This window comes from Carcharodon carcharias (assembly GCF_017639515.1).
Source record: "Carcharodon carcharias isolate sCarCar2 chromosome 35 unlocalized genomic scaffold, sCarCar2.pri SUPER_35_unloc_4, whole genome shotgun sequence".
NCBI classification, from domain to species: Eukaryota; Metazoa; Chordata; class Chondrichthyes; order Lamniformes; family Lamnidae; genus Carcharodon; species Carcharodon carcharias.
Window position 1 is genome coordinate 381422 of NW_024470720.1, and position 24811 is coordinate 406232.

A 24811-nucleotide genomic window follows, 5' to 3' on the forward strand; every position below is an offset into this window, starting at 1 on the left:
ATCCAACTCCAATCAGATCCAAAACCAACCAGATCCAACTCTAGCTAGATCCAACTCCAATCAGATCCAATTCCAATTAGATCCAACTCCAACCAGATCCAATTCCAGCCAGATCCATCTCCAATCAGATTCATTTCCAGCCAGATCCATCTCCAGCCAGTTCCAACTCCAAGCAGATCCAACTCCAATCATATCCAACTCCACTCAGAACCAACTCCAGCCAGATCAATCTCCAATCAGAACCATTTCCAGCCAGATTCAACTCCAGCCAGATCCAACTCCAATCAGATGCAACTCAAACTCGATCCAACTCCAACCAGATCCGGCTCCAATGAGATCCAAATCCAGCCACATCCAACTCCAACCAGATCCAACTCCAAACAGATCCAACTCCAATCAGATCCAATTCCAGTCAGATCCAACTCCAACCAGATCCAACTCCAACCAGATCCAACTCCAGCCAGATCCAACTACAACGAGATCCAACTCCAACTAGATACAACTCTAGCCAGATCCAACTCCAATCAGATCCAAAACCAACCAGATCCAACTCTAGCTAGATCCAACTCCAACAAGATCCAACTCCAATCAGATCCAATTCCAGTCAGATCCAACTCCAACCAGATCCAACTCCAACCAGATCCAACTCCAGCCAGATCCAACTACAACCAGATCCAACTCCAACTAGATACAACTCTAGCCAGTTCCAACTCCAATCAGATCCAAAACCAACCAGATCCAACTCTAGCTAGATCCAACTCCAATCAGATCCAATTCCAATTAGATCCAACTCCAACCAGATCCAATTCCAGCCAGATCCATCTCCAATCAGATTCATTTCCAGCCAGATCCAACTCCAGCCAGATCCAACTCCAATCAGATCCGTCTCCAGCCAGTTCCAACTCCAAGCAGATCCAACTCCAATCATATCCAACTCCACTCAGATCCAACTCCAGCCAGATCAATCTCCAATCAGATCCATTTCCAGCCATATTCAACTCCAGCCAGATCCAACTCCAATCAGATCCAACTCCAACTCGATCCAACTCCAACCAGATCCGACTCCAATCAGATCCAAATCCAGCCACATCCAACTCCAACCAGATCCAACTCCAACCAGATCCAACTCCAATCAGATCCAACTCCAATCTGATCCAACTCTAATTAGATCCAACACCAACCAGATCCAACTCCAACCAGATCCAACTGCAACCTGAAACAACACCAGTCAGATCCAACTCCAGCCAGATCCAACTCAAATCAGAACCAACTCCAATTATATCCAACTCCAACCAGATCCAACTGCAACCAGATCCTACTCCAATCAGAACCAACTCCAAACAGGTCCAACTCCAATCAGATCCAATTCCAACCAGATCCAACTCCAATTAGATACAACTCCAACCAGATCCAACTCCAATCAGATCCAACTCCAACCAGATCCAACTCCAAGCAGATCCAACTCCAATCAGATCCAACTCCAATCATATCTAACTCCAACCAGATCCAACTCCAATCAGATCCAACTCTAATTAGATCGAACACCAACCAGATCCAACTCCAAACAGACCCAACGGCAACCTGAAACAACTCCAGCCAGATCCAACTCCAACCAGATCCAACTCAAATCAGATCCAACTCCAATTAGATACAACTCCAACCAGATCCAACTCCAATCAGATCCTACTCCAACCAGCTCCAACTCCAATCAGATCCAACTCCAACCAGATCCAACACCAATCAGATCCAACTTCAGCCAGATCGAAATCCAGCTAGATCCAACACCAATCAGATCCAACTCTAGCCAGATCCAACTCCAGCCAGATCCAACACCAATCAAATCCAACTCCAGCCAGTTCCAACACCAATCAGATCCAACTCCAAACAGATCCAACTCCAACCAGATCCAACTCCAATCAGATCCAAATCCAATCAGATCAAACTCCAACCAGATCCAACTCCAACCAGATCCAACTCAAGCCAGATCCAACTCCAACCAGATCCAACTCCAATCAGATCCTACTCCAATCAGATCCAACTCCAGTCAGATCCAACTCCAATCAGATCCAACTCCACCCAGATCCAACTCCAATTCGATTCAACTCCAACCAGCTCCAACTCCAATCAGATCCAACTCCAACCAGATCCAACACCAATCAGATCCAACTTCAGCCAGATCGAAATCCAGCTAGATCCAACACCAATCAGATCCAACTCTAGCCAGATCCAACTCCAGCCAGATCCAACACCAATCAAATCCAACTCCAGCCAGTTCCAACACCAATCAGATCCAACTCCAAACAGATCCAACTCCAACCAGATCCAACTCCAATCAGATCCAAATCCAATCAGATCAAACTCCAACCAGATCCAACTCCAACCAGATCCAACTCAAGCCAGATCCAACTCCAACCAGATCCAACTCCAACTAGATCCAACTCAAGCCAGATCCAACTCCAACCAGATCCAACTCCACTCAGATCCAACTCCAGCCAGATAAATCTCCAATCAGATCCATTTCCAGCCAGATCCAACTCTAGCCAGATCCAACTCCAATCAGATCCAACTCCAACCTGATCCAACTCCAACCAGATCCGACACCAATCAGATCCAACTCCAGCCAGATCCACTTCCAACCAGATCCAACTCCAACCAGATCCAACTCCAACCAGATCCAACTCAAATCAGATCCAACTCTAATTAGATCCAACTCCAACCAGATCCAACTCCAACCAGATCCTTCTCCAATCAGATCCAACTCCAAACAGATCCAACTCCAATCAGATCCAACTCCAACCAGATCCAACTCCTATTAGATCCAACTCCAACCAGATCCAACTCCAATCAGATCCAACTCCAACCAGATCCAACACCAATCAGAGCCAACTCCAGCCAGATCGAAATCCAGCTAGATCCAACACCAATCAGATCCAACTCCAGCCAGTTCCAACTCAAATCAGATCCAACTCCAAACAGATCCAACTCCAACCAGATCCAACTCCAATCAGATCCAACTCCAACCAGATCCAACTCCAGCCAGATCCAACACCAATCAGATCCAACTCCAGCCAGTTCCAACTCCAATCAGATCCAACTCCAAAGAGATCCAAACTCCAACCAGATCCAACTCCAATCAGATCCAACTCCAATCAGATCCAACTCCAATCAGATCCAACTCCAATCAGATCCAACTCCAAACAGATCCAACTGCAAACAGATCCAACTGCAAACAGATCCAACTCCTGCCAGATACAACTCCAGCCAGATCCAACTCCAATCAGATCCAAACTACAATTAGATCCAACTCCAACCAGATCCTACTCCAGTCAGATCCAATTCCAGTCAGATCCAACTCCAGATCCAACTCCAACCAGATCCAACTCAAGCCAGATCCAACTCCAACAAGATCCAACTCCAACTAGATCCAACTCCAGCCAGATCCAACTCCAACCAAATCCAATGCCAAATATATCCAACTCAAGCCAGATCCAACTCCAACCAGATCCAACTCCACTCAGATCCAACTCCAGCCAGATAAATCTCCAATCAGATCCATTTCCAGCCAGATCCAACTCTAGCCAGATCCAACTCCAATCAGAACCAACTCCAACCTGATCCAGCTCCAACCAAATCCGACTCCAATCAGATCCAACTCCAGCCAGATCCAACTCCAACAAGATCCAACTCCAACTAGATCCAACTCCAGCCAGATCCAACTCCAACCAAATCCAATGCCAAATATATCCAACTCAAGCCAGATCCAACTCCAACCAGATCCAACTCCACTCAGATCCAACTCCAGCCAGATAAATCTCCAATCAGATCCATTTCCAGCCAGATCCAACTCTAGCCAGATCCAACTCCAATCAGAACCAACTCCAACCTGATCCAGCTCCAACCAAATCCGACTCCAATCAGATCCAACTCCAGCCAGATCCATCTCCAACCAGATCCAACTCCAACTAGATCCAACTCCAACCAGATCCAACTCCAGCCAGATCCAACTACAATCAGATCCAACTCCAATTAGATCCAACTCAAACCAGATTCAATTCCAGCCAGATCCAATTCCAGCCAGAACCAATTCCAGTCAGATCCAAATCCAACCAGATTCAACTCCAATCAGATCCAACTACAATCAGATCTAACTCCAACCAGATCCAACTCCAACCAGAACCAACTCCAGCCAGATCCAACTCCAATCAGATCCAACTCCAGCCAGATCCATCTCCAACCAGATCCAACTCCAATCAGATCTAACTCCAACCAGATCCAACTCCAACCAGATCCAACTCCAATCAGATCCAATTCCAGTCAGATCCAACTCCAACCAGATCCAACTCCAACCAGATCCAACTCCAGCCAGATCCAACTACAACCAGATCCAACTCCAACTAGATACAACTCTAGCCAGATCCAACTCCAATCAGATCCAAAACCAACCAGATCCAACTCTAGCTAGATCCAACTCCAATCAGATCCAATTCCAATTAGATCCAACTCCAACCAGATCCAATTCCAGCCAGATCCATCTCCAATCAGATTCATTTCCAGCCAGATCCATCTCCAGCCAGTTCCAACTCCAAGCAGATCCAACTCCAATCATATCCAACTCCACTCAGAACCAACTCCAGCCAGATCAATCTCCAATCAGAACCATTTCCAGCCAGATTCAACTCCAGCCAGATCCAACTCCAATCAGATGCAACTCAAACTCGATCCAACTCCAACCAGATCCGGCTCCAATGAGATCCAAATCCAGCCACATCCAACTCCAACCAGATCCAACTCCAAACAGATCCAACTCCAATCAGATCCAATTCCAGTCAGATCCAACTCCAACCAGATCCAACTCCAACCAGATCCAACTCCAGCCAGATCCAACTACAACGAGATCCAACTCCAACTAGATACAACTCTAGCCAGATCCAACTCCAATCAGATCCAAAACCAACCAGATCCAACTCTAGCTAGATCCAACTCCAACAAGATCCAACTCCAATCAGATCCAATTCCAGTCAGATCCAACTCCAACCAGATCCAACTCCAACCAGATCCAACTCCAGCCAGATCGAACTACAACCAGATCCAACTCCAACTAGATACAACTCTAGCCAGTTCCAACTCCAATCAGATCCAAAACCAACCAGATCCAACTCTAGCTAGATCCAACTCCAATCAGATCCAATTCCAATTAGATCCAACTCCAACCAGATCCAATTCCAGCCAGATCCATCTCCAATCAGATTCATTTCCAGCCAGATCCAACTCCAGATCCAACTCCAACCAGATCCAACTCAAGCCAGATCCAACTCCAACAAGATCCAACTCCAACTAGATCCAACTCCAGCCAGATCCAACTCCAACCAAATCCAATGCCAAATATATCCAACTCAAGCCAGATCCAACTCCAACCAGATCCAACTCCACTCAGATCCAACTCCAGCCAGATAAATCTCCAATCAGATCCATTTCCAGCCAGATCCAACTCTAGCCAGATCCAACTCCAATCAGAACCAACTCCAACCTGATCCAGCTCCAACCAAATCCGACTCCAATCAGATCCAACTCCAGCCAGATCCAACTCCAACAAGATCCAACTCCAACTAGATCCAACTCCAGCCAGATCCAACTCCAACCAAATCCAATGCCAAATATATCCAACTCAAGCCAGATCCAACTCCAACCAGATCCAACTCCACTCAGATCCAACTCCAGCCAGATAAATCTCCAATCAGATCCATTTCCAGCCAGATCCAACTCTAGCCAGATCCAACTCCAATCAGAACCAACTCCAACCTGATCCAGCTCCAACCAAATCCGACTCCAATCAGATCCAACTCCAGCCAGATCCATCTCCAACCAGATCCAACTCCAACTAGATCCAACTCCAACCAGATCCAACTCCAGCCAGATCCAACTACAATCAGATCCAACTCCAATTAGATCCAACTCAAACCAGATTCAATTCCAGCCAGATCCAATTCCAGCCAGAACCAATTCCAGTCAGATCCAAATCCAACCAGATTCAACTCCAATCAGATCCAACTACAATCAGATCTAACTCCAACCAGATCCAACTCCAACCAGAACCAACTCCAGCCAGATCCAACTACAATCAGATCCAACTCCAGCCAGATCCATCTCCAACCAGATCCAACTCCAATCAGATCTAACTCCAACCAGATCCAACTCCAACCAGATCCAACTCCAATCAGATCCAATTCCAGTCAGATCCAACTCCAACCAGATCCAACTCCAACCAGATCCAACTCCAGCCAGATCCAACTACAACCAGATCCAACTCCAACTAGATACAACTCTAGCCAGATCCAACTCCAATCAGATCCAAAACCAACCAGATCCAACTCTAGCTAGATCCAACTCCAATCAGATCCAATTCCAATTAGATCCAACTCCAACCAGATCCAATTCCAGCCAGATCCATCTCCAATCAGATTCATTTCCAGCCAGATCCATCTCCAGCCAGTTCCAACTCCAAGCAGATCCAACTCCAATCATATCCAACTCCACTCAGAACCAACTCCAGCCAGATCAATCTCCAATCAGAACCATTTCCAGCCAGATTCAACTCCAGCCAGATCCAACTCCAATCAGATGCAACTCAAACTCGATCCAACTCCAACCAGATCCGGCTCCAATGAGATCCAAATCCAGCCACATCCAACTCCAACCAGATCCAACTCCAAACAGATCCAACTCCAATCAGATCCAATTCCAGTCAGATCCAACTCCAACCAGATCCAACTCCAACCAGATCCAACTCCAGCCAGATCCAACTACAACGAGATCCAACTCCAACTAGATACAACTCTAGCCAGATCCAACTCCAATCAGATCCAAAACCAACCAGATCCAACTCTAGCTAGATCCAACTCCAACAAGATCCAACTCCAATCAGATCCAATTCCAGTCAGATCCAACTCCAACCAGATCCAACTCCAACCAGATCCAACTCCAGCCAGATCGAACTACAACCAGATCCAACTCCAACTAGATACAACTCAAGCCAGTTCCAACTCCAATCAGATCCAAAACCAACCAGATCCAACTCTAGCTAGATCCAACTCCAATCAGATCCAATTCCAATTAGATCCAACTCCAACCAGATCCAAATCCAGCCAGATCCATCTCCAATCAGATTCATTTCCAGCCAGATCCAACTCCAGCCAGATCCAACTCCAATCAGATCCGTCTCCAGCCAGTTCCAACTCCAAGCAGATCCAACTCCAATCATATCCAACTCCACTCAGATCCAACTCCAGCCAGATCAATCTCCAATCAGATCCATTTCCAGCCATATTCAACTCCAGCCAGATCCAACTCCAATCAGATCCAACTCCAACTCGATCCAACTCCAACCAGATCCGACTCCAATCAGATCCAAATCCAGCCACATCCAACTCCAACCAGATCCAACTCCAATCAGATCCAACTCCAATCTGATCCAACTCTAATTAGATCCAACACCAACCAGATCCAACTCCAACCAGATCCAACTGCAACCTGAAACAACACCAGTCAGATCCAACTCCAGCCAGATCCAACTCAAATCAGAACCAACTCCAATTAGATCCAACTCCAACCAGATCCAACTGCAACCAGATCCTACTCCAATCAGAACCAACTCCAAACAGGTCCAACTCCAATCAGATCCAATTCCAACCAGATCCAACTCCAATTAGATACAACTCCAACCAGATCCAACTCCAATCAGATCCAACTCCAACCAGATCCAACTCCAAGCAGATCCAACTCCAATCAGATCCAACTCCAATCATATCTAACTCCAACCAGATCCAACTCCAATCAGATCCAACTCTAATTAGATCGAACACCAACCAGATCCAACTCCAAACAGATCCAACGGCAACCTGAAACAACTCCAGCCAGATCCAACTCCAACCAGATCCAACTCAAATCAGATCCAACTCCAATTAGATACAACTCCAACCAGATCCAACTCCAATCAGATCCTACTCCAACCAGCTCCAACTCCAATCAGATCCAACTCCAACCAGATCCAACACCAATCAGATCCAACTTCAGCCAGATCGAAATCCAGCTAGATCCAACACCAATCAGATCCAACTCTAGCCAGATCCAACTCCAGCCAGATCCAACACCAATCAAATCCAACTCCAGCCAGTTCCAACACCAATCAGATCCAACTCCAAACAGATCCAACTCCAACCAGATCCAACTCCAATCAGATCCAAATCCAATCAGATCAAACTCCAACCAGATCCAACTCCAACCAGATCCAACTCAAGCCAGATCCAACTCCAACCAGATCCAACTCCAATCAGATCCTACTCCAATCAGATCCAACTCCAGTCAGATCCAACTCCAATCAGATCCAACTCCACCCAGATCCAACTCCAATTCGATTCAACTCCAACCAGCTCCAACTCCAATCAGATCCAACTCCAACCAGATCCAACACCAATCAGATCCAACTTCAGCCAGATCGAAATCCAGCTAGATCCAACACCAATCAGATCCAACTCTAGCCAGATCCAACTCCAGCCAGATCCAACACCAATCAAATCCAACTCCAGCCAGTTCCAACACCAATCAGATCCAACTCCAAACAGATCCAACTCCAACCAGATCCAACTCCAATCAGATCCAAATCCAATCAGATCAAACTCCAACCAGATCCAACTCCAACCAGATCCAACTCAAGCCAGATCCAACTCCAACCAGATCCAACTCCAACTAGATCCAACTCAAGCCAGATCCAACTCCAACCAGATCCAACTCCACTCAGATCCAACTCCAGCCAGATAAATCTCCAATCAGATCCATTTCCAGCCAGATCCAACTCTAGCCAGATCCAACTCCAATCAGATCCAACTCCAACCTGATCCAACTCCAACCAGATCCGACACCAATCAGATCCAACTCCAGCCAGATCCACTTCCAACCAGATCCAACTCCAACCAGATCCAACTCCAACCAGATCCAACACAAATCAGATCCAACTCTAATTAGATCCAACTCCAACCAGATCCAACTCCAACCAGATCCTTCTCCAATCAGATCCAACTCCAAACAGATCCAACTCCAATCAGATCCAACTCCAACCAGATCCAACTCCTATTAGATCCAACTCCAACCAGATCCAACTCCAATCAGATCCAACTCCAAACAGATCCAACTCCAATCAGATCCAACTCCAACCAGATCCAACTCCTATTAGATCCAACTCCAACCAGATCCAACTCCAATCAGATCCAACTCCAACCAGATCCAACACCAATCAGAGCCAACTCCAGCCAGATCGAAATCCAGCTAGATCCAACACCAATCAGATCCAACTCCAGCCAGTTCCAACTCAAATCAGATCCAACTCCAAACAGATCCAACTCCAACCAGATCCAACTCCAATCAGATCCAACTCCAACCAGATCCAACTCCAGCCAGATCCAACACCAATCAGATCCAACTCCAGCCAGTTCCAACTCCAATCAGATCCAACTCCAAAGAGATCCAAACTCCAACCAGATCCAACTCCAATCAGATCCAACTCCAATCAGATCCAACTCCAATCAGATCCAACTCCAATCAGATCCAACTCCAAACAGATCCAACTGCAAACAGATCCAACTGCAAACAGATCCAACTCCTGCCAGATACAACTCCAGCCAGATCCAACTCCAATCAGATCCAAACTACAATTAGATCCAACTCCAACCAGATCCTACTCCAGTCAGATCCAATTCCAGTCAGATCCAACTCCAGATCCAACTCCAACCAGATCCAACTCAAGCCAGATCCAACTCCAACAAGATCCAACTCCAACTAGATCCAACTCCAGCCAGATCCAACTCCAACCAAATCCAATGCCAAATATATCCAACTCAAGCCAGATCCAACTCCAACCAGATCCAACTCCACTCAGATCCAACTCCAGCCAGATAAATCTCCAATCAGATCCATTTCCAGCCAGATCCAACTCTAGCCAGATCCAACTCCAATCAGAACCAACTCCAACCTGATCCAGCTCCAACCAAATCCGACTCCAATCAGATCCAACTCCAGCCAGATCCATCTCCAACCAGATCCAACTCCAACTAGATCCAACTCCAACCAGATCCAACTCCAGCCAGATCCAACTACAATCAGATCCAACTCCAATTAGATCCAACTCAAACCAGATTCAATTCCAGCCAGATCCAATTCCAGCCAGAACCAATTCCAGTCAGATCCAAATCCAACCAGATTCAACTCCAATCAGATCCAACTACAATCAGATCTAACTCCAACCAGATCCAACTCCAACCAGAACCAACTCCAGCCAGATCCAACTCCAATCAGATCCAACTCCAGCCAGATCCATCTCCAACCAGATCCAACTCCAATCAGATCTAACTCCAACCAGATCCAACTCCAACCAGATCCAACTCCAATCAGATCCAATTCCAGTCAGATCCAACTCCAACCAGATCCAACTCCAACCAGATCCAACTCCAGCCAGATCCAACTACAACCAGATCCAACTCCAACTAGATACAACTCTAGCCAGATCCAACTCCAATCAGATCCAAAACCAACAAGATCCAACTCTAGCTAGATCCAACTCCAATCAGATCCAATTCCAATTAGATCCAACTCCAACCAGATCCAATTCCAGCCAGATCCATCTCCAATCAGATTCATTTCCAGCCAGATCCATCTCCAGCCAGTTCCAACTCCAAGCAGATCCAACTCCAACCATATCCAACTCTAGCCAGATCCAACTCCAGCCAGATCCAACACCAATCAGATCCAACTCCAGCCAGTTCCAACTCCAATCAGATCCAACTCCAAAGAGATCCAAACTCCAACCAGATCCAACTCCAATCAGATCCAACTCCAATCAGATCCAACTCCAATCAGATCCAACTCCAATCAGATCCAACTCCAAACAGATCCAACTGCAAACAGATCCAACTGCAAACAGATCCAACTCCTGCCAGATACAACTCCAGCCAGATCCAACTCCAATCAGATCCAAACTACAATTAGATCCAACTCCAACCAGATCCTACTCCAGTCAGATCCAATTCCAGTCAGATCCAACTCCAGATCCAACTCCAACCAGATCCAACTCAAGCCAGATCCAACTCCAACAAGATCCAACTCCAACTAGATCCAACTCCAGCCAGATCCAACTCCAACCAAATCCAATGCCAAATATATCCAACTCAAGCCAGATCCAACTCCAACCAGATCCAACTCCACTCAGATCCAACTCCAGCCAGATAAATCTCCAATCAGATCCATTTCCAGCCAGATCCAACTCTAGCCAGATCCAACTCCATTCAGAACCAACTCCAACCTGATCCAGCTCCAACCAGATCCGACTCCAATCAGATCCAACTCCAGCCAGATCCATCTCCAACCAGATCCAACTCCAACTAGATCCAACTCCAACCAGATCCAACTCCAGCCAGATCCAACTACAATCAGATCCAACTCCAATTAGATCCAACTCAAACCAGATTCAATTCCAGCCAGATCCAATTCCAGCCAGAACCAATTCCAGTCAGATCCAAATCCAACCAGATTCAACTCCAATCAGATCCAACTACAATCAGATCTAACTCCAACCAGATCCAACTCCAACCAGAACCAACTCCAGCCAGATCCAACTCCAATCAGATCCAACTCCAGCCAGATCCATCTCCAACCAGATCCAACTCCAATCAGATCTAACTCCAACCAGATCCAACTCCAACCAGATCCAACTCCAATCAGATCCAATTCCAGTCAGATCCAACTCCAACCAGATCCAACTCCAACCAGATCCAACTCCAGCCAGATCCAACTACAACCAGATCCAACTCCAACTAGATACAACTCTAGCCAGATCCAACTCCAATCAGATCCAAAACCAACCAGATCCAACTCTAGCTAGATCCAACTCCAATCAGATCCAATTCCAATTAGATCCAACTCCAACCAGATCCAATTCCAGCCAGATCCATCTCCAATCAGATTCATTTCCAGCCAGATCCATCTCCAGCCAGTTCCAACTCCAAGCAGATCCAACTCCAATCATATCCAACTCCACTCAGAACCAACTCCAGCCAGATCAATCTCCAATCAGAACCATTTCCAGCCAGATTCAACTCCAGCCAGATCCAACTCCAATCAGATGCAACTCAAACTCGATCCAACTCCAACCAGATCCGGCTCCAATGAGATCCAAATCCAGCCACATCCAACTCCAACCAGATCCAACTCCAAACAGATCCAACTCCAATCAGATCCAATTCCAGTCAGATCCAACTCCAACCAGATCCAACTCCAACCAGATCCAACTCCAGCCAGATCCAACTACAACGAGATCCAACTCCAACTAGATACAACTCTAGCCAGATCCAACTCCAATCAGATCCAAAACCAACCAGATCCAACTCTAGCTAGATCCAACTCCAACAAGATCCAACTCCAATCAGATCCAATTCCAGTCAGATCCAACTCCAACCAGATCCAACTCCAACCAGATCCAACTCCAGCCAGATCCAACTCCAGCCAGATCCAACTACAACCAGATCCAACTCCAACTAGATACAACTCTAGCCAGATCCAACTCCAATCAGATCCAAAACCAACCAGATCCAACTCTAGCTAGATCCAACTCCAATCAGATCCAATTCCAATTAGATCCAACTCCAACCAGATCCAATTCCAGCCAGATCCATCTCCAATCAGATTCATTTCCAGCCAGATCCATCTCCAGCCAGTTCCAACTCCAAGCAGATCCAACTCCAATCATATCCAACTCTAGCCAGATCCAACTCCAGCCAGATCCAACACCAATCAGATCCAACTCCAGCCAGTTCCAACTCCAATCAGATCCAACTCCAAAGAGATCCAAACTCCAACCAGATCCAACTCCAATCAGATCCAACTCCAATCAGATCCAACTCCAATCAGATCCAACTCCAATCAGATCCAACTCCAAACAGATCCAACTGCAAACAGATCCAACTGCAAACAGATCCAACTCCTGCCAGATACAACTCCAGCCAGATCCAACTCCAATCAGATCCAAACTACAATTAGATCCAACTCCAACCAGATCCTACTCCAGTCAGATCCAATTCCAGTCAGATCCAACTCCAGATCCAACTCCAACCAGATCCAACTCAAGCCAGATCCAACTCCAACAAGATCCAACTCCAACTAGATCCAACTCCAGCCAGATCCAACTCCAACCAAATCCAATGCCAAATATATCCAACTCAAGCCAGATCCAACTCCAACCAGATCCAACTCCACTCAGATCCAACTCCAGCCAGATAAATCTCCAATCAGATCCATTTCCAGCCAGATCCAACTCTAGCCAGATCCAACTCCAATCAGAACCAACTCCAACCTGATCCAGCTCCAACCAAATCCGACTCCAATCAGATCCAACTCCAGCCAGATCCATCTCCAACCAGATCCAACTCCAACTAGATCCAACTCCAACCAGATCCAACTCCAGCCAGATCCAACTACAATCAGATCCAACTCCAATTAGATCCAACTCAAACCAGATTCAATTCCAGCCAGATCCAATTCCAGCCAGAACCAATTCCAGTCAGATCCAAATCCAACCAGATTCAACTCCAATCAGATCCAACTACAATCAGATCTAACTCCAACCAGATCCAACTCCAACCAGAACCAACTCCAGCCAGATCCAACTCCAATCAGATCCAACTCCAGCCAGATCCATCTCCAACCAGATCCAACTCCAATCAGATCTAACTCCAACCAGATCCAACTCCAACCAGATCCAACTCCAATCAGATCCAATTCCAGTCAGATCCAACTCCAACCAGATCCAACTCCAACCAGATCCAACTCCAGCCAGATCCAACTACAACCAGATCCAACTCCAACTAGATACAACTCTAGCCAGATCCAACTCCAATCAGATCCAAAACCAACAAGATCCAACTCTAGCTAGATCCAACTCCAATCAGATCCAATTCCAATTAGATCCAACTCCAACCAGATCCAATTCCAGCCAGATCCATCTCCAATCAGATTCATTTCCAGCCAGATCCATCTCCAGCCAGTTCCAACTCCAAGCAGATCCAACTCCAACCATATCCAACTCTAGCCAGATCCAACTCCAGCCAGATCCAACACCAATCAGATCCAACTCCAGCCAGTTCCAACTCCAATCAGATCCAACTCCAAAGAGATCCAAACTCCAACCAGATCCAACTCCAATCAGATCCAACTCCAATCAGATCCAACTCCAATCAGATCCAACTCCAATCAGATCCAACTCCAAACAGATCCAACTGCAAACAGATCCAACTGCAAACAGATCCAACTCCTGCCAGATACAACTCCAGCCAGATCCAACTCCAATCAGATCCAAACTACAATTAGATCCAACTCCAACCAGATCCTACTCCAGTCAGATCCAATTCCAGTCAGATCCAACTCCAGATCCAACTCCAACCAGATCCAACTCAAGCCAGATCCAACTCCAACAAGATCCAACTCCAACTAGATCCAACTCCAGCCAGATCCAACTCCAACCAAATCCAATGCCAAATATATCCAACTCAAGCCAGATCCAACTCCAACCAGATCCAACTCCACTCAGATCCAACTCCAGCCAGATAAATCTCCAATCAGATCCATTTCCAGCCAGATCCAACTCTAGCCAGATCCAACTCCATTCAGAACCAACTCCAACCTGATCCAGCTCCAACCAGATCCGACTCCAATCAGATCCAACTCCAGCCAGATCCATCTCCAACCAGATCCAACTCCAACTAGATCCAACTCCAACCAGATCCAACTCCAGCCAGATCCAACTACAATCAGATCCAACTCCAATTAGATCCAACTCAAACCAGATTCAATTCCAGCCAGATCCAATTCCAGCCAGAACCAATTCCAGTCAGATCCAAATCCAACCAGATTCAACTCCAATCAGATCCAACTACAATCAGATCTAACTCCAACCAGATCCAACTCCAACCAGAACCAACTCCAGCCAGATCCAACTCCAATCAGATCCAACTCCAGCCAGATCCATCTCCAACCAGATCCAACTCCAATCAGATCTAACTCCAACCAGATCCAACTCCAACCAGATCCAACTCCAATCAGATCCAATTCCAGTCAGATCCAACTCCAACCAGATCCAACTCCAACCAGATCCAACTCCAGCCAGATCCAACTACAACCAGATCCAACTCCAACTAGATACAACTCTAGCCAGATCCAACTCCAATCAGATCCAAAACCAACCAGATCCAACTCTAGCTAGATCCAACTCCAATCAGATCCAATTCCAATTAGATCCAACTCCAACCAGATCCAATTCCAGCCAGATCCATCTCCAATCAGATTCATTTCCAGCCAGATCCATCTCCAGCCAGTTCCAACTCCAAGCAGATCCAACTCCAATCATATCCAACTCCACTCAGAACCAACTCCAGCCAGATCAATCTCCAATCAGAACCATTTCCAGCCAGATTCAACTCCAGCCAGATCCAACTCCAATCAGATGCAACTCAAACTCGATCCAACTCCAACCAGATCCGGCTCCAATGAGATCCAAATCCAGCCACATCCAACTCCAACCAGATCCAACTCCAAACAGATCCAACTCCAATCAGATCCAATTCCAGTCAGATCCAACTCCAACCAGATCCAACTCCAACCAGATCCAACTCCAGCCAGATCCAACTACAACGAGATCCAACTCCAACTAGATACAACTCTAGCCAGATCCAACTCCAATCAGATCCAAAACCAACCAGATCCAACTCTAGCTAGATCCAACTCCAACAAGATCCAACTCCAATCAGATCCAATTCCAGTCAGATCCAACTCCAACCAGATCCAACTCCAACCAGATCCAACTCCAGCCAGATCGAAATCCAGCTAGATCCAACACCAATCAGATCCAACTCTAGCCAGATCCAACTCCAGCCAGATCCAACACCAATCAAATCCAACTCCAGCCAGTTCCTACACCAATCAGATCCAACTCCAATCAGATCCAACTCCAAACAGATCCAACTCCAATCAGATCCAACTCCAACCAGATCCAACTCCTATTAGATCCAACTCCAACCAGATCCAACTCCAATCAGATCCAAATCCAATCAGATCAAACTCCAACCAGATCCAACTCCAACCAGATCCAACTCAAGCCAGATCCAACTCCAACCAGATCCAACTCCAACTAGATCCAACTCCAGCCAGATCCAACTCCAACCAAATGCGAAACCAAATATATCCAACTCAAGCCAGATCCAACTCCAACCAGATCCAACTCCACTCAGATCCAACTCCAGCCAGATAAATCTCCAATCAGATCCATTTCCAGCCAGATCCAACTCTAGCCAGATCCAACTCCAATCAGATCCAACTCCAACCTGATCCAACTCCAACCAGATCCGACACCAATCAGATCCAACTCCAACCAGATCCACTTCCAACCAGATCCAACTCCAACCAGATCCAACTCCAACCAGATCCAACTCAAATCAGATCCAACTCTAATTAGATCCAACTCCAACCAGATCCAACTCCAACCAGATCCTTCTCCAATCAGATCCAACTCCAAACAGATCCAACTCCAATCAGATCCAACTCCAACCAGATCCAACTCCTATTAGATCCAACTCCAACCAGATCCAACTCCAATCAGATCCAACTCCAACCAGATCCAACACCAATCAGAGCCAACTCCAGCCAGATCGAAATCCAGCTAGATCCAACTCCAATCAGATCCAACTCCAGCCAGTTCCAACTCAAATCAGATCCAACTCCAAACAGATCCAACTCCAACCAGATCCAACTCCAATCAGATCCAACTCCAATCAGATCCAACTCCAATCAGATCCAACTCCAAACAGATCCAACTCCAACCAGATCCAACTCCAATCAGATCCAACTACAATCAGTTCCAAATCCAACCAGATTCAACTCCAATCAGATCCAACTCCAATCAGATCTAACTCCAACCAGATCCAACTCCAACCAGAACCAACACCAGCCAGATCCAACTCCAATCAGATCCAACTCCAGCCAGATCCAACTCCAACCAGATCCAACTCCAATCAGATCTAACTCCAACCAGATCCAACTCCAACCAGATCCAACTCCAATCAGATCCAATTCCAGTCAGATCCAACTCCAACCAGATCCAACTCCAACCAGATCCAACTCCAGCCAGATCCAACTACAACCAGATCCAACTCCAACTAGATCCAACTCTAGCCAGATCCAACTCCAATCAGATCCAAAACCAACCAGATCCAACTCTAGCTAGATCCAACTCCAATCAGAGCAAATTCCAATAAGATCCAACTCCAACTAGATTCATTTCCAGCCAGATCCAACTCCAGCCAGATCCAACTCCAATCAGATCCATCTCCAGCCAGTTCCAACTCCAAGCAGATCCAACTCCAATCATATCCAACTCCACTCAGAACCAACTCCAGCCAGATCAATCTCCAATCAGATCCATTTCCAGCCAGATTCAACTCCAGCCAGATCCAACTCCAATCAGATCCAACTCCAACTCGATCCATCTCCAACCAGATCCGACTCCAATCAGATCCAAATCCAGCCACATCCAACTCCAACCAGATCCAACTCCAACCAGATCCAGCTCCAACCAGATCCAACTCCAATCTGATCCAACTCTAATTAGATCCAACACCAACCAGATCCAACTCCAACCAGATCCAACTGCAACATGAACCAACTCCAGTCAGATCCAACTCCAGCCAGATCCAACTCAAATCAGATCCAACTCCAATTAGATCCAACTCCAACCAGATCCAACTCCAACCAGATCCTACTCCAATCAGAACCAACTCCAAAAAGATCCAACTCCAATCAGATCCAACTCCAACCAGATCCAACTCCAATTAGATCCAACTCCAACCAGATCCAACTCCAATCAGATCCAACTCCAGCCAGATCCAACTCCAACCAGGTCCAACTCCAATAAGATCCAACTCCAATCATATCTAACTCCAACCAGATCCTACTCCAATCAAATCCAACTCTAATTAGATCCAACACCAACCAGATCCAACTCCAACCAGATCCAACTGCAACCTGAACCAACTCCAACCAGATCCAACTCCAACCAGATCCAACTCAAATCAGATCCAACTCCAATTAGATCCAACTCCAACCAGTTCCAACTCCAACCAGATCCTACTCCAATTAGATCCAACTCCAATCAGATCCAACTCCAATCAGATCCAACTCCAACCAGATCCAACTCCAATTAGATGCAACTCCAACCAGAACCAACTCCAATCAGATCCAACTCCAACCAGATCCAACACCAATCAGATCCAACTTCAGCCAGATCGAAATCCAGCTAGATCCAACACCAATCAGATCCAACTCTAGCCAGATCCAACTCCAGCCAGATCCCACACCAATCATATCCAACTCCAGCCAGTTCCAACTCCAATCAGATCCAACTCCAAACAGATCCAACTCCAACCAGATCCAACTCCAATCAGATCCACTTCCAACCAGATCCAACTCCAACCAGATCCAACTCCAACCAGATCCAACTCAAATCAGATCCAACTCTAATTAGATCCAACTCCAACCAGATCCAACTCCAACCAGATCCTTCTCCAATCAGATCCAACTCCAAACAGATCCAACTCCAATCATATCCAACTCCAACCAGATCCAACTCCTATTAGATCCAACTCCAACCAGATCCAACTCCAATCAGATCCAACTCCAACCAGATCCAACACCAATCAGAGCCAACTCCAGCCAGATCGAAATCCAGCTAGATCCAACTCCAATCAGATCCAACTCCAGCCAGTTCCAACTCAAATCAGATCCAACTCCAAACAGATCCAACTCCAACCAGATCCAACTCCAATCAGATCCAACTCCAATCAGATCCAACTCCAATCAGATCCAACTCCAAACAGATCCAACTCCAACCAGATCCAACTCCAATCAGATCCAACTACAATCAGTTCCAAATCCAACCAGATTCAACTCCAATCAGATCCAACTCCAATCAGATCTAACTCCAACCAGATCCAACTCCAACCAGAACCAACACCAGCCAGATCCAACTCCAATCAGATCCAACTCCAGCCAGATCCAACTCCAACCAGATCCAACTCCAATCAGATCTAACTCCAACCAGATCCAACTCCAACCAGATCCAACTCCAATCAGATCCAATTCCAGTCAGATCCAACTCCAACCAGATCCAACTCCAACCAGATCCAACTCCAGCCAGATCCAACTACAACCAGATCCAACTCCAACTAGATCCAACTCTAGCCAGATCCAACTCCAATCAGATCCAAAACCAACCAGATCCAACTCTAGCTAGATCCAACTCCAATCAGAGCAAATTCCAATAAGATCCAACTCCAACTAGATTCATTTCCAGCCAGATCCAACTCCAGCCAGATCCAACTCCAATCAGATCCATCTCCAGCCAGTTCCAACTCCAAGCAGATCCAACTCCAATCATATCCAACTCCACTCAGAACCAACTCCAGCCAGATCAATCTCCAATCAGATCCATTTCCAGCCAGATTCAACTCCAGCCAGATCCAACTCCAATCAGATCCAACTCCAACTCGATCCATCTCCAACCAGATCCGACTCCAATCAGATCCAAATCCAGCCACATCCAACTCCAACCAGATCCAACTCCAACCAGATCCAGCTCCAACCAGATCCAACTCCAATCTGATCCAACTCTAATTAGATCCAACACCAACCAGATCCAACTCCAACCAGATCCAACTGCAACCTGAACCAACTCCAGTCAGATCCAACTCCAGCCAGATCCAACTCAAATCAGATCCAACTCCAATTAGATCCAACTCCAACCAGATCCAACTCCAACCAGATCCTACTCCAATCAGAACCAACTCCAAAAAGATCCAACTCCAATCAGATCCAACTCCAACCAGATCCAACTCCAATTAGATCCAACTCCAACCAGATCCAACTCCAATCAGATCCAACTCCAGCCAGATCCAACTCCAACCAGGTCCAACTCCAATAAGATCCAACTCCAATCATATCTAACTCCAACCAGATCCTACTCCAATCAAATCCAACTCTAATTAGATCCAACACCAACCAGATCCAACTCCAACCAGATCCAACTGCAACCTGAACCAACTCCAACCAGATCCAACTCCAACCAGATCCAACTCAAATCAGATCCAACTCCAATTAGATCCAACTCCAACCAGTTCCAACTCCAACCAGATCCTACTCCAATTAGATCCAACTCCAATCAGATCCAACTCCAATCAGATCCAACTCCAACCAGATCCAACTCCAATTAGATGCAACTCAAACCAGAACCAACTCCAATCAGATCCAACTCCAACCAGATCCAACACCAATCAGATCCAACTTCAGCCAGATCGAAATCCAGCTAGATCCAACACCAATCAGATCCAACTCTAGCCAGATCCAACTCCAGCCAGATCCCACACCAATCATATCCAACTCCAGCCAGTTCCAACTCCAATCAGATCCAACTCCAAACAGATCCAACTCCAACCAGATCCAACTCCAATCAGATCCAACTCCAATCAGATCCAACTCCAATCAGATCCAACTCCAAACAGATCCAACTGCAAACAGATCCAACTCCAACCAGATCCAACTCCTGCCAGATACAACTCCAGCCAGATCCAACTCCAATCAGATCCAAACTCCAATTAGATCCAACTCCAACCAGATCCTACTCCAATCAGATCCAATTCCAGTCAGATCCAACTCCAACCAGATCCAACTCCAACCAGATCCAACTCAAGCCAGATCCAACTCCAACCAAATCCAATGCCAAATATATCCAACTCAAGCCAGATCCAACTCCAACCAGATCCAACTCCACTCAGATCCAACTCTAGCCAGATAAATCTCCAATCAGATCCATTTCCAGCCAGATCCAACTCTAGCCAGATCCAACTCCAATCAGATCCAACTCCAACCTGATCCAACTCCAACCAGATCCGACACCAATCAGATCCAACTCCAGCCAGATCCAACTCCAACCAGATCCCGCTCCAACCAGATCCAACTCCAACCAGATCCAACTCCAATCAGATCCAACTCTAATTAGATCCAACACCAACCAGATCCAACTCCAACCAGATCCAACTGCAACCTGAACCAACTCCAGCCAGATCCAACTCCAACCAGATCCAACTCAAATCAGATCCAACTCTAATTAGATCCAACTCCAACCAGATCCAACTCCAACCAGATCCTACTCCAATCAGATCCAACTCCAAACAGATCCAAGTCCAATCAGATCCAACTTCAACCAGATCCAACTCCAATTAGATCCAACTCCAACCAGATCCACCTCCAATCAGATCCAACTCCAACCAGATCCAACACCAATCAGATCCAACTCCAGCCAGATCGAAATCCAGCTAGATCCAACTCCAATCAGATCCAACTCTAGCCAGATTCAACTCCAGCCAGATCCAACACCAATCAGATCCAACTCCAGCCAGTTCCAACTCTAATCAGATCCAACTCCAAACAGATCCAACTCCAACCAGATCCAACTCCAATCAGATCCAACTCCAAACAGATCCAACTGCAAACAGATCCAACTGCAAACAGATCCAACTCCGGCCAGATACAACTCCAGCCTGATCCAACTCCAATCAGATCCAAACTCCAATTAGATCCAACTCCAACCAGATCCTACTCCAATCAGATCCAATTCCAGTCAGATCCAACTCCAACCAGATCCAACTCCAACCAGATCCAACTCAAGCCGGATCCAACTCCAACCAGATCCAACTCCAACTAGATCCAACTCCAGCCAGATCCAACTCCAATCAGATCCAACTCCAACCAGATCCAACTCCAGCCAGATCCAACTCCAGTTAGATCCTACTCCAACCAGATCCAATTCCAGCCAGATCCAATTCCAGCCAGAACCAATTCCAGCCAGATCCAACTCCAACAAGATCCAACTACAACCAGATCCAACCCCAACCAGATCCAACTCCAATCAGATCCAACTCCAATTATATCTAACTCCTACCAGATCCAACTGCAACCAGATCCAACTCCAATCAGATCCAATTCCAGTCAGATCCAACTCCAACCAGATCCAATTCCAACCAGATCCATCTCCAGCCATATCCAACTACAATCAGATCCAACTCCAACTAGATCCAACTCTAGCCAGATCCAACTCCAATCAGATCCAACTCCAATCAATTCCAATTCCAATTAGATCCAACTCCAACCAGATCCAATTCCAGCCAGATCCATCTCCAATCAGAATCATTTCCAGCCAGATCCAACTCAAGCCAGATCCAACTCCAATCATATCCAACTCCACTCAGATCCAACTCCAGCCAGATCAATCTCCAATCAGATCCATTTCCAGCCAGATCCAACTCCAGCCAGATCCAACTCCAATCAGATCCAACTCCAACCAGATCCAACTCCAATTAGATGCAACTCCAACCAGAACCAACTCCAATCAGATCCAACTCCAACCAGATCCAACACCAATCAGATCCAACTTCAGCCAGATCGAAATCCAGCTAGATCCAACACCAATCAGATCCAACTCCACCCAGATCCAACTCCAACCAGATCCATGACCAATCAGATCCAACTACAATCAGATCCAACTCCAATCAGATCCAACTCCAGCCCCTAAAACCCTCCCTATCCATTTAACCTCCTCCAGCCCCTACAACCCTCCCTATCCCTGTAACCTCCTCCAGCCCCTACAACTCTCCCTTTCCCTGTACCCTCCTCCAGCCCCTACAACACTCCGTATCTCTGTAACCTCCTCCAGCCTGTACAACCCTCCCTATCTCTGTAACCTCCTCCAGCACCTACAACCCTCCCTATCTCTGTAACCTCCTCCAGCCTTTACAACCCTCCGTATCTCTGTAACCTCCTCCAGCCCCTACAACCCTCCCTATCCCTGTAACCTCCTCCAGCCACTAGAACCCTCCCTACCTCTGTAACACCCTCCAGCCCCTACAACCCTCCCTATCTCTGTAAACTCCTCCAGCCCCTACAACCTTCCCTATCTCTGTAACCTCCACCAGCGCCTACAACCCTCCCTATCTCTGTAACCTCCTCCAGCCCCTACAACCCTCCCTATCTCTGTAACGTCCTCCAGCACCTACAACCCTCCCTATCTCTGTAACTTCCTCCAGCATCTACAACCCTCCCCATCTATCTAACCTCATCCAGCCCCTAAACCCATCCCTATCTCTGTATCTTCCTCCTGCATCTACAACCCTCGTTATCACTGTAACTTCCTCCAGCCACTAGATCCCTCCCTATGTCTGTAACCTCCTCCAGCACCCATGGCCCTCCCTATCTCTGTAAGCTCCTCCAGCCCCTACAACCCTTGTTATTTCTGTAACCTCTTCTAGCCCCTACAACCCTCCCTATCTCTGTAAGCTCCTCCAGCCCCTACAACCCTCCCTATCTCTGTAACCTCCTCCAGCCCCTACAACCCTCCCTATCTCTGTAACCTCCTCCAGCCCCTACACCCCTTGTTATCTCTTTAACCTCCTCCAGCCCCTACAACCCTCTCTATCTCTGTAACCTCCTCCAGCCCCTACACCCCTCCCTATCTCTGTAACCCTCCTACAACCCTCCGAGATCTCTGCGCTCCACCAATTCCGGCCTCTTGACCATCCCCCAATTCCCATCGCTCCACCATTGGCGGCCGGGCCTTCAGCTGCCTGGGGGGGCCCTGAGCTCTGGAATTCCCTCCCTAAGCCTCTCCCTCTCATTCCCTCTCTCTCTCTCCTCCTTTATGATGCTCCTGAAAGGGCGACCACCATGACTGAGTTTTTGATTGCCTGCTCCTAATATGTCCTGATGTGCTTCGGTATATGATACATGTCAATGCCCCGTCTCCTTGTTTATTAAGGGCTCCCATTTTAATCGAGGTTGTTGACCTTTATCTTCAACGTGCAAATGTAATTTGTTCCCCTTATTCCAGCTACGGTGATATGGTGCCCATGACAATAGCCGGAAAAATCTTCGGCTCAATTTGTTCTCTGAGTGGAGTCCTGGTTATCGCTCTGCCGGTTCCTGTCATCGTTTCCAATTTCAGTCGTATCTATCACCAAAACCAAAGGGCAGACAAGATGAAGGCACAGCAGGTAGGAGCTTTACTCTGTATCTAAGCCCATGCTGTACCTGTCCTGGGAATGTTTGATGGGGACAGTGTAGAGGGAGATTTACTCTGTATCTAACCCCATGCTGTACCTGTCCTGGGAGTGTTTGATGGGGACAGTGTAGAGGGAGCTTTACTCTGTATCTAACCCCGTGCTGTACCTGTCCTGGGAGTGTTTGATGGGGACAGTGTAGGGGGAGCTTTACTCTGTATCTAACCCCGTGCTGTACCTGTCCTGGGAGTGTTTGATGGGGACGGTGGAGAGGGAGATTTACTCTGTATCTAACCCCGTGTTGTACCTGCCCTGGGAGTGTTTGATGGGGACAGTGTAGAGGCAGCTTTACTCTGTATCTAACCCCGTGCTGTACCTGTCCTGGGAGTGTTTGATGGGGACGGTGTAGAGGGAGATTTACTCTTTGTTGTTACTGATATGCCTTCTACCCTCTCTTGCTGCGTCCACTGCTCGACCAAGTCTGTTTGTTCTCTTGCCCTAGAAAGTCCGGTTGGCGAGGATTCGCCTGGCGAAATCCGGGACAACAAATGCCTTCCTGAGATACAAGGAACATGGTGGATTAAATCCGGTATGATGCCTGTTTTCGTGAGATGTCTTAG

General features: G+C 46.9%; 1 protein-coding gene across 1 annotated transcript in view; it reads left to right on the forward strand.

Annotated features, from left to right (window-relative positions):
• The window catches only part of kcnd1 (potassium voltage-gated channel, Shal-related subfamily, member 1), a 197439-nt gene that overhangs the window by 159153 nt on the left and 13475 nt on the right, over positions 1-24811 (forward strand). Inside the window, exons 2-3 of the mRNA XM_041181438.1 lie at positions 24023-24185; positions 24694-24780. Coding sequence (XP_041037372.1) covers positions 24023-24185; positions 24694-24780 — 250 coding nt within the window. The remainder of the gene's footprint in view (positions 1-24022; positions 24186-24693; positions 24781-24811) is intronic.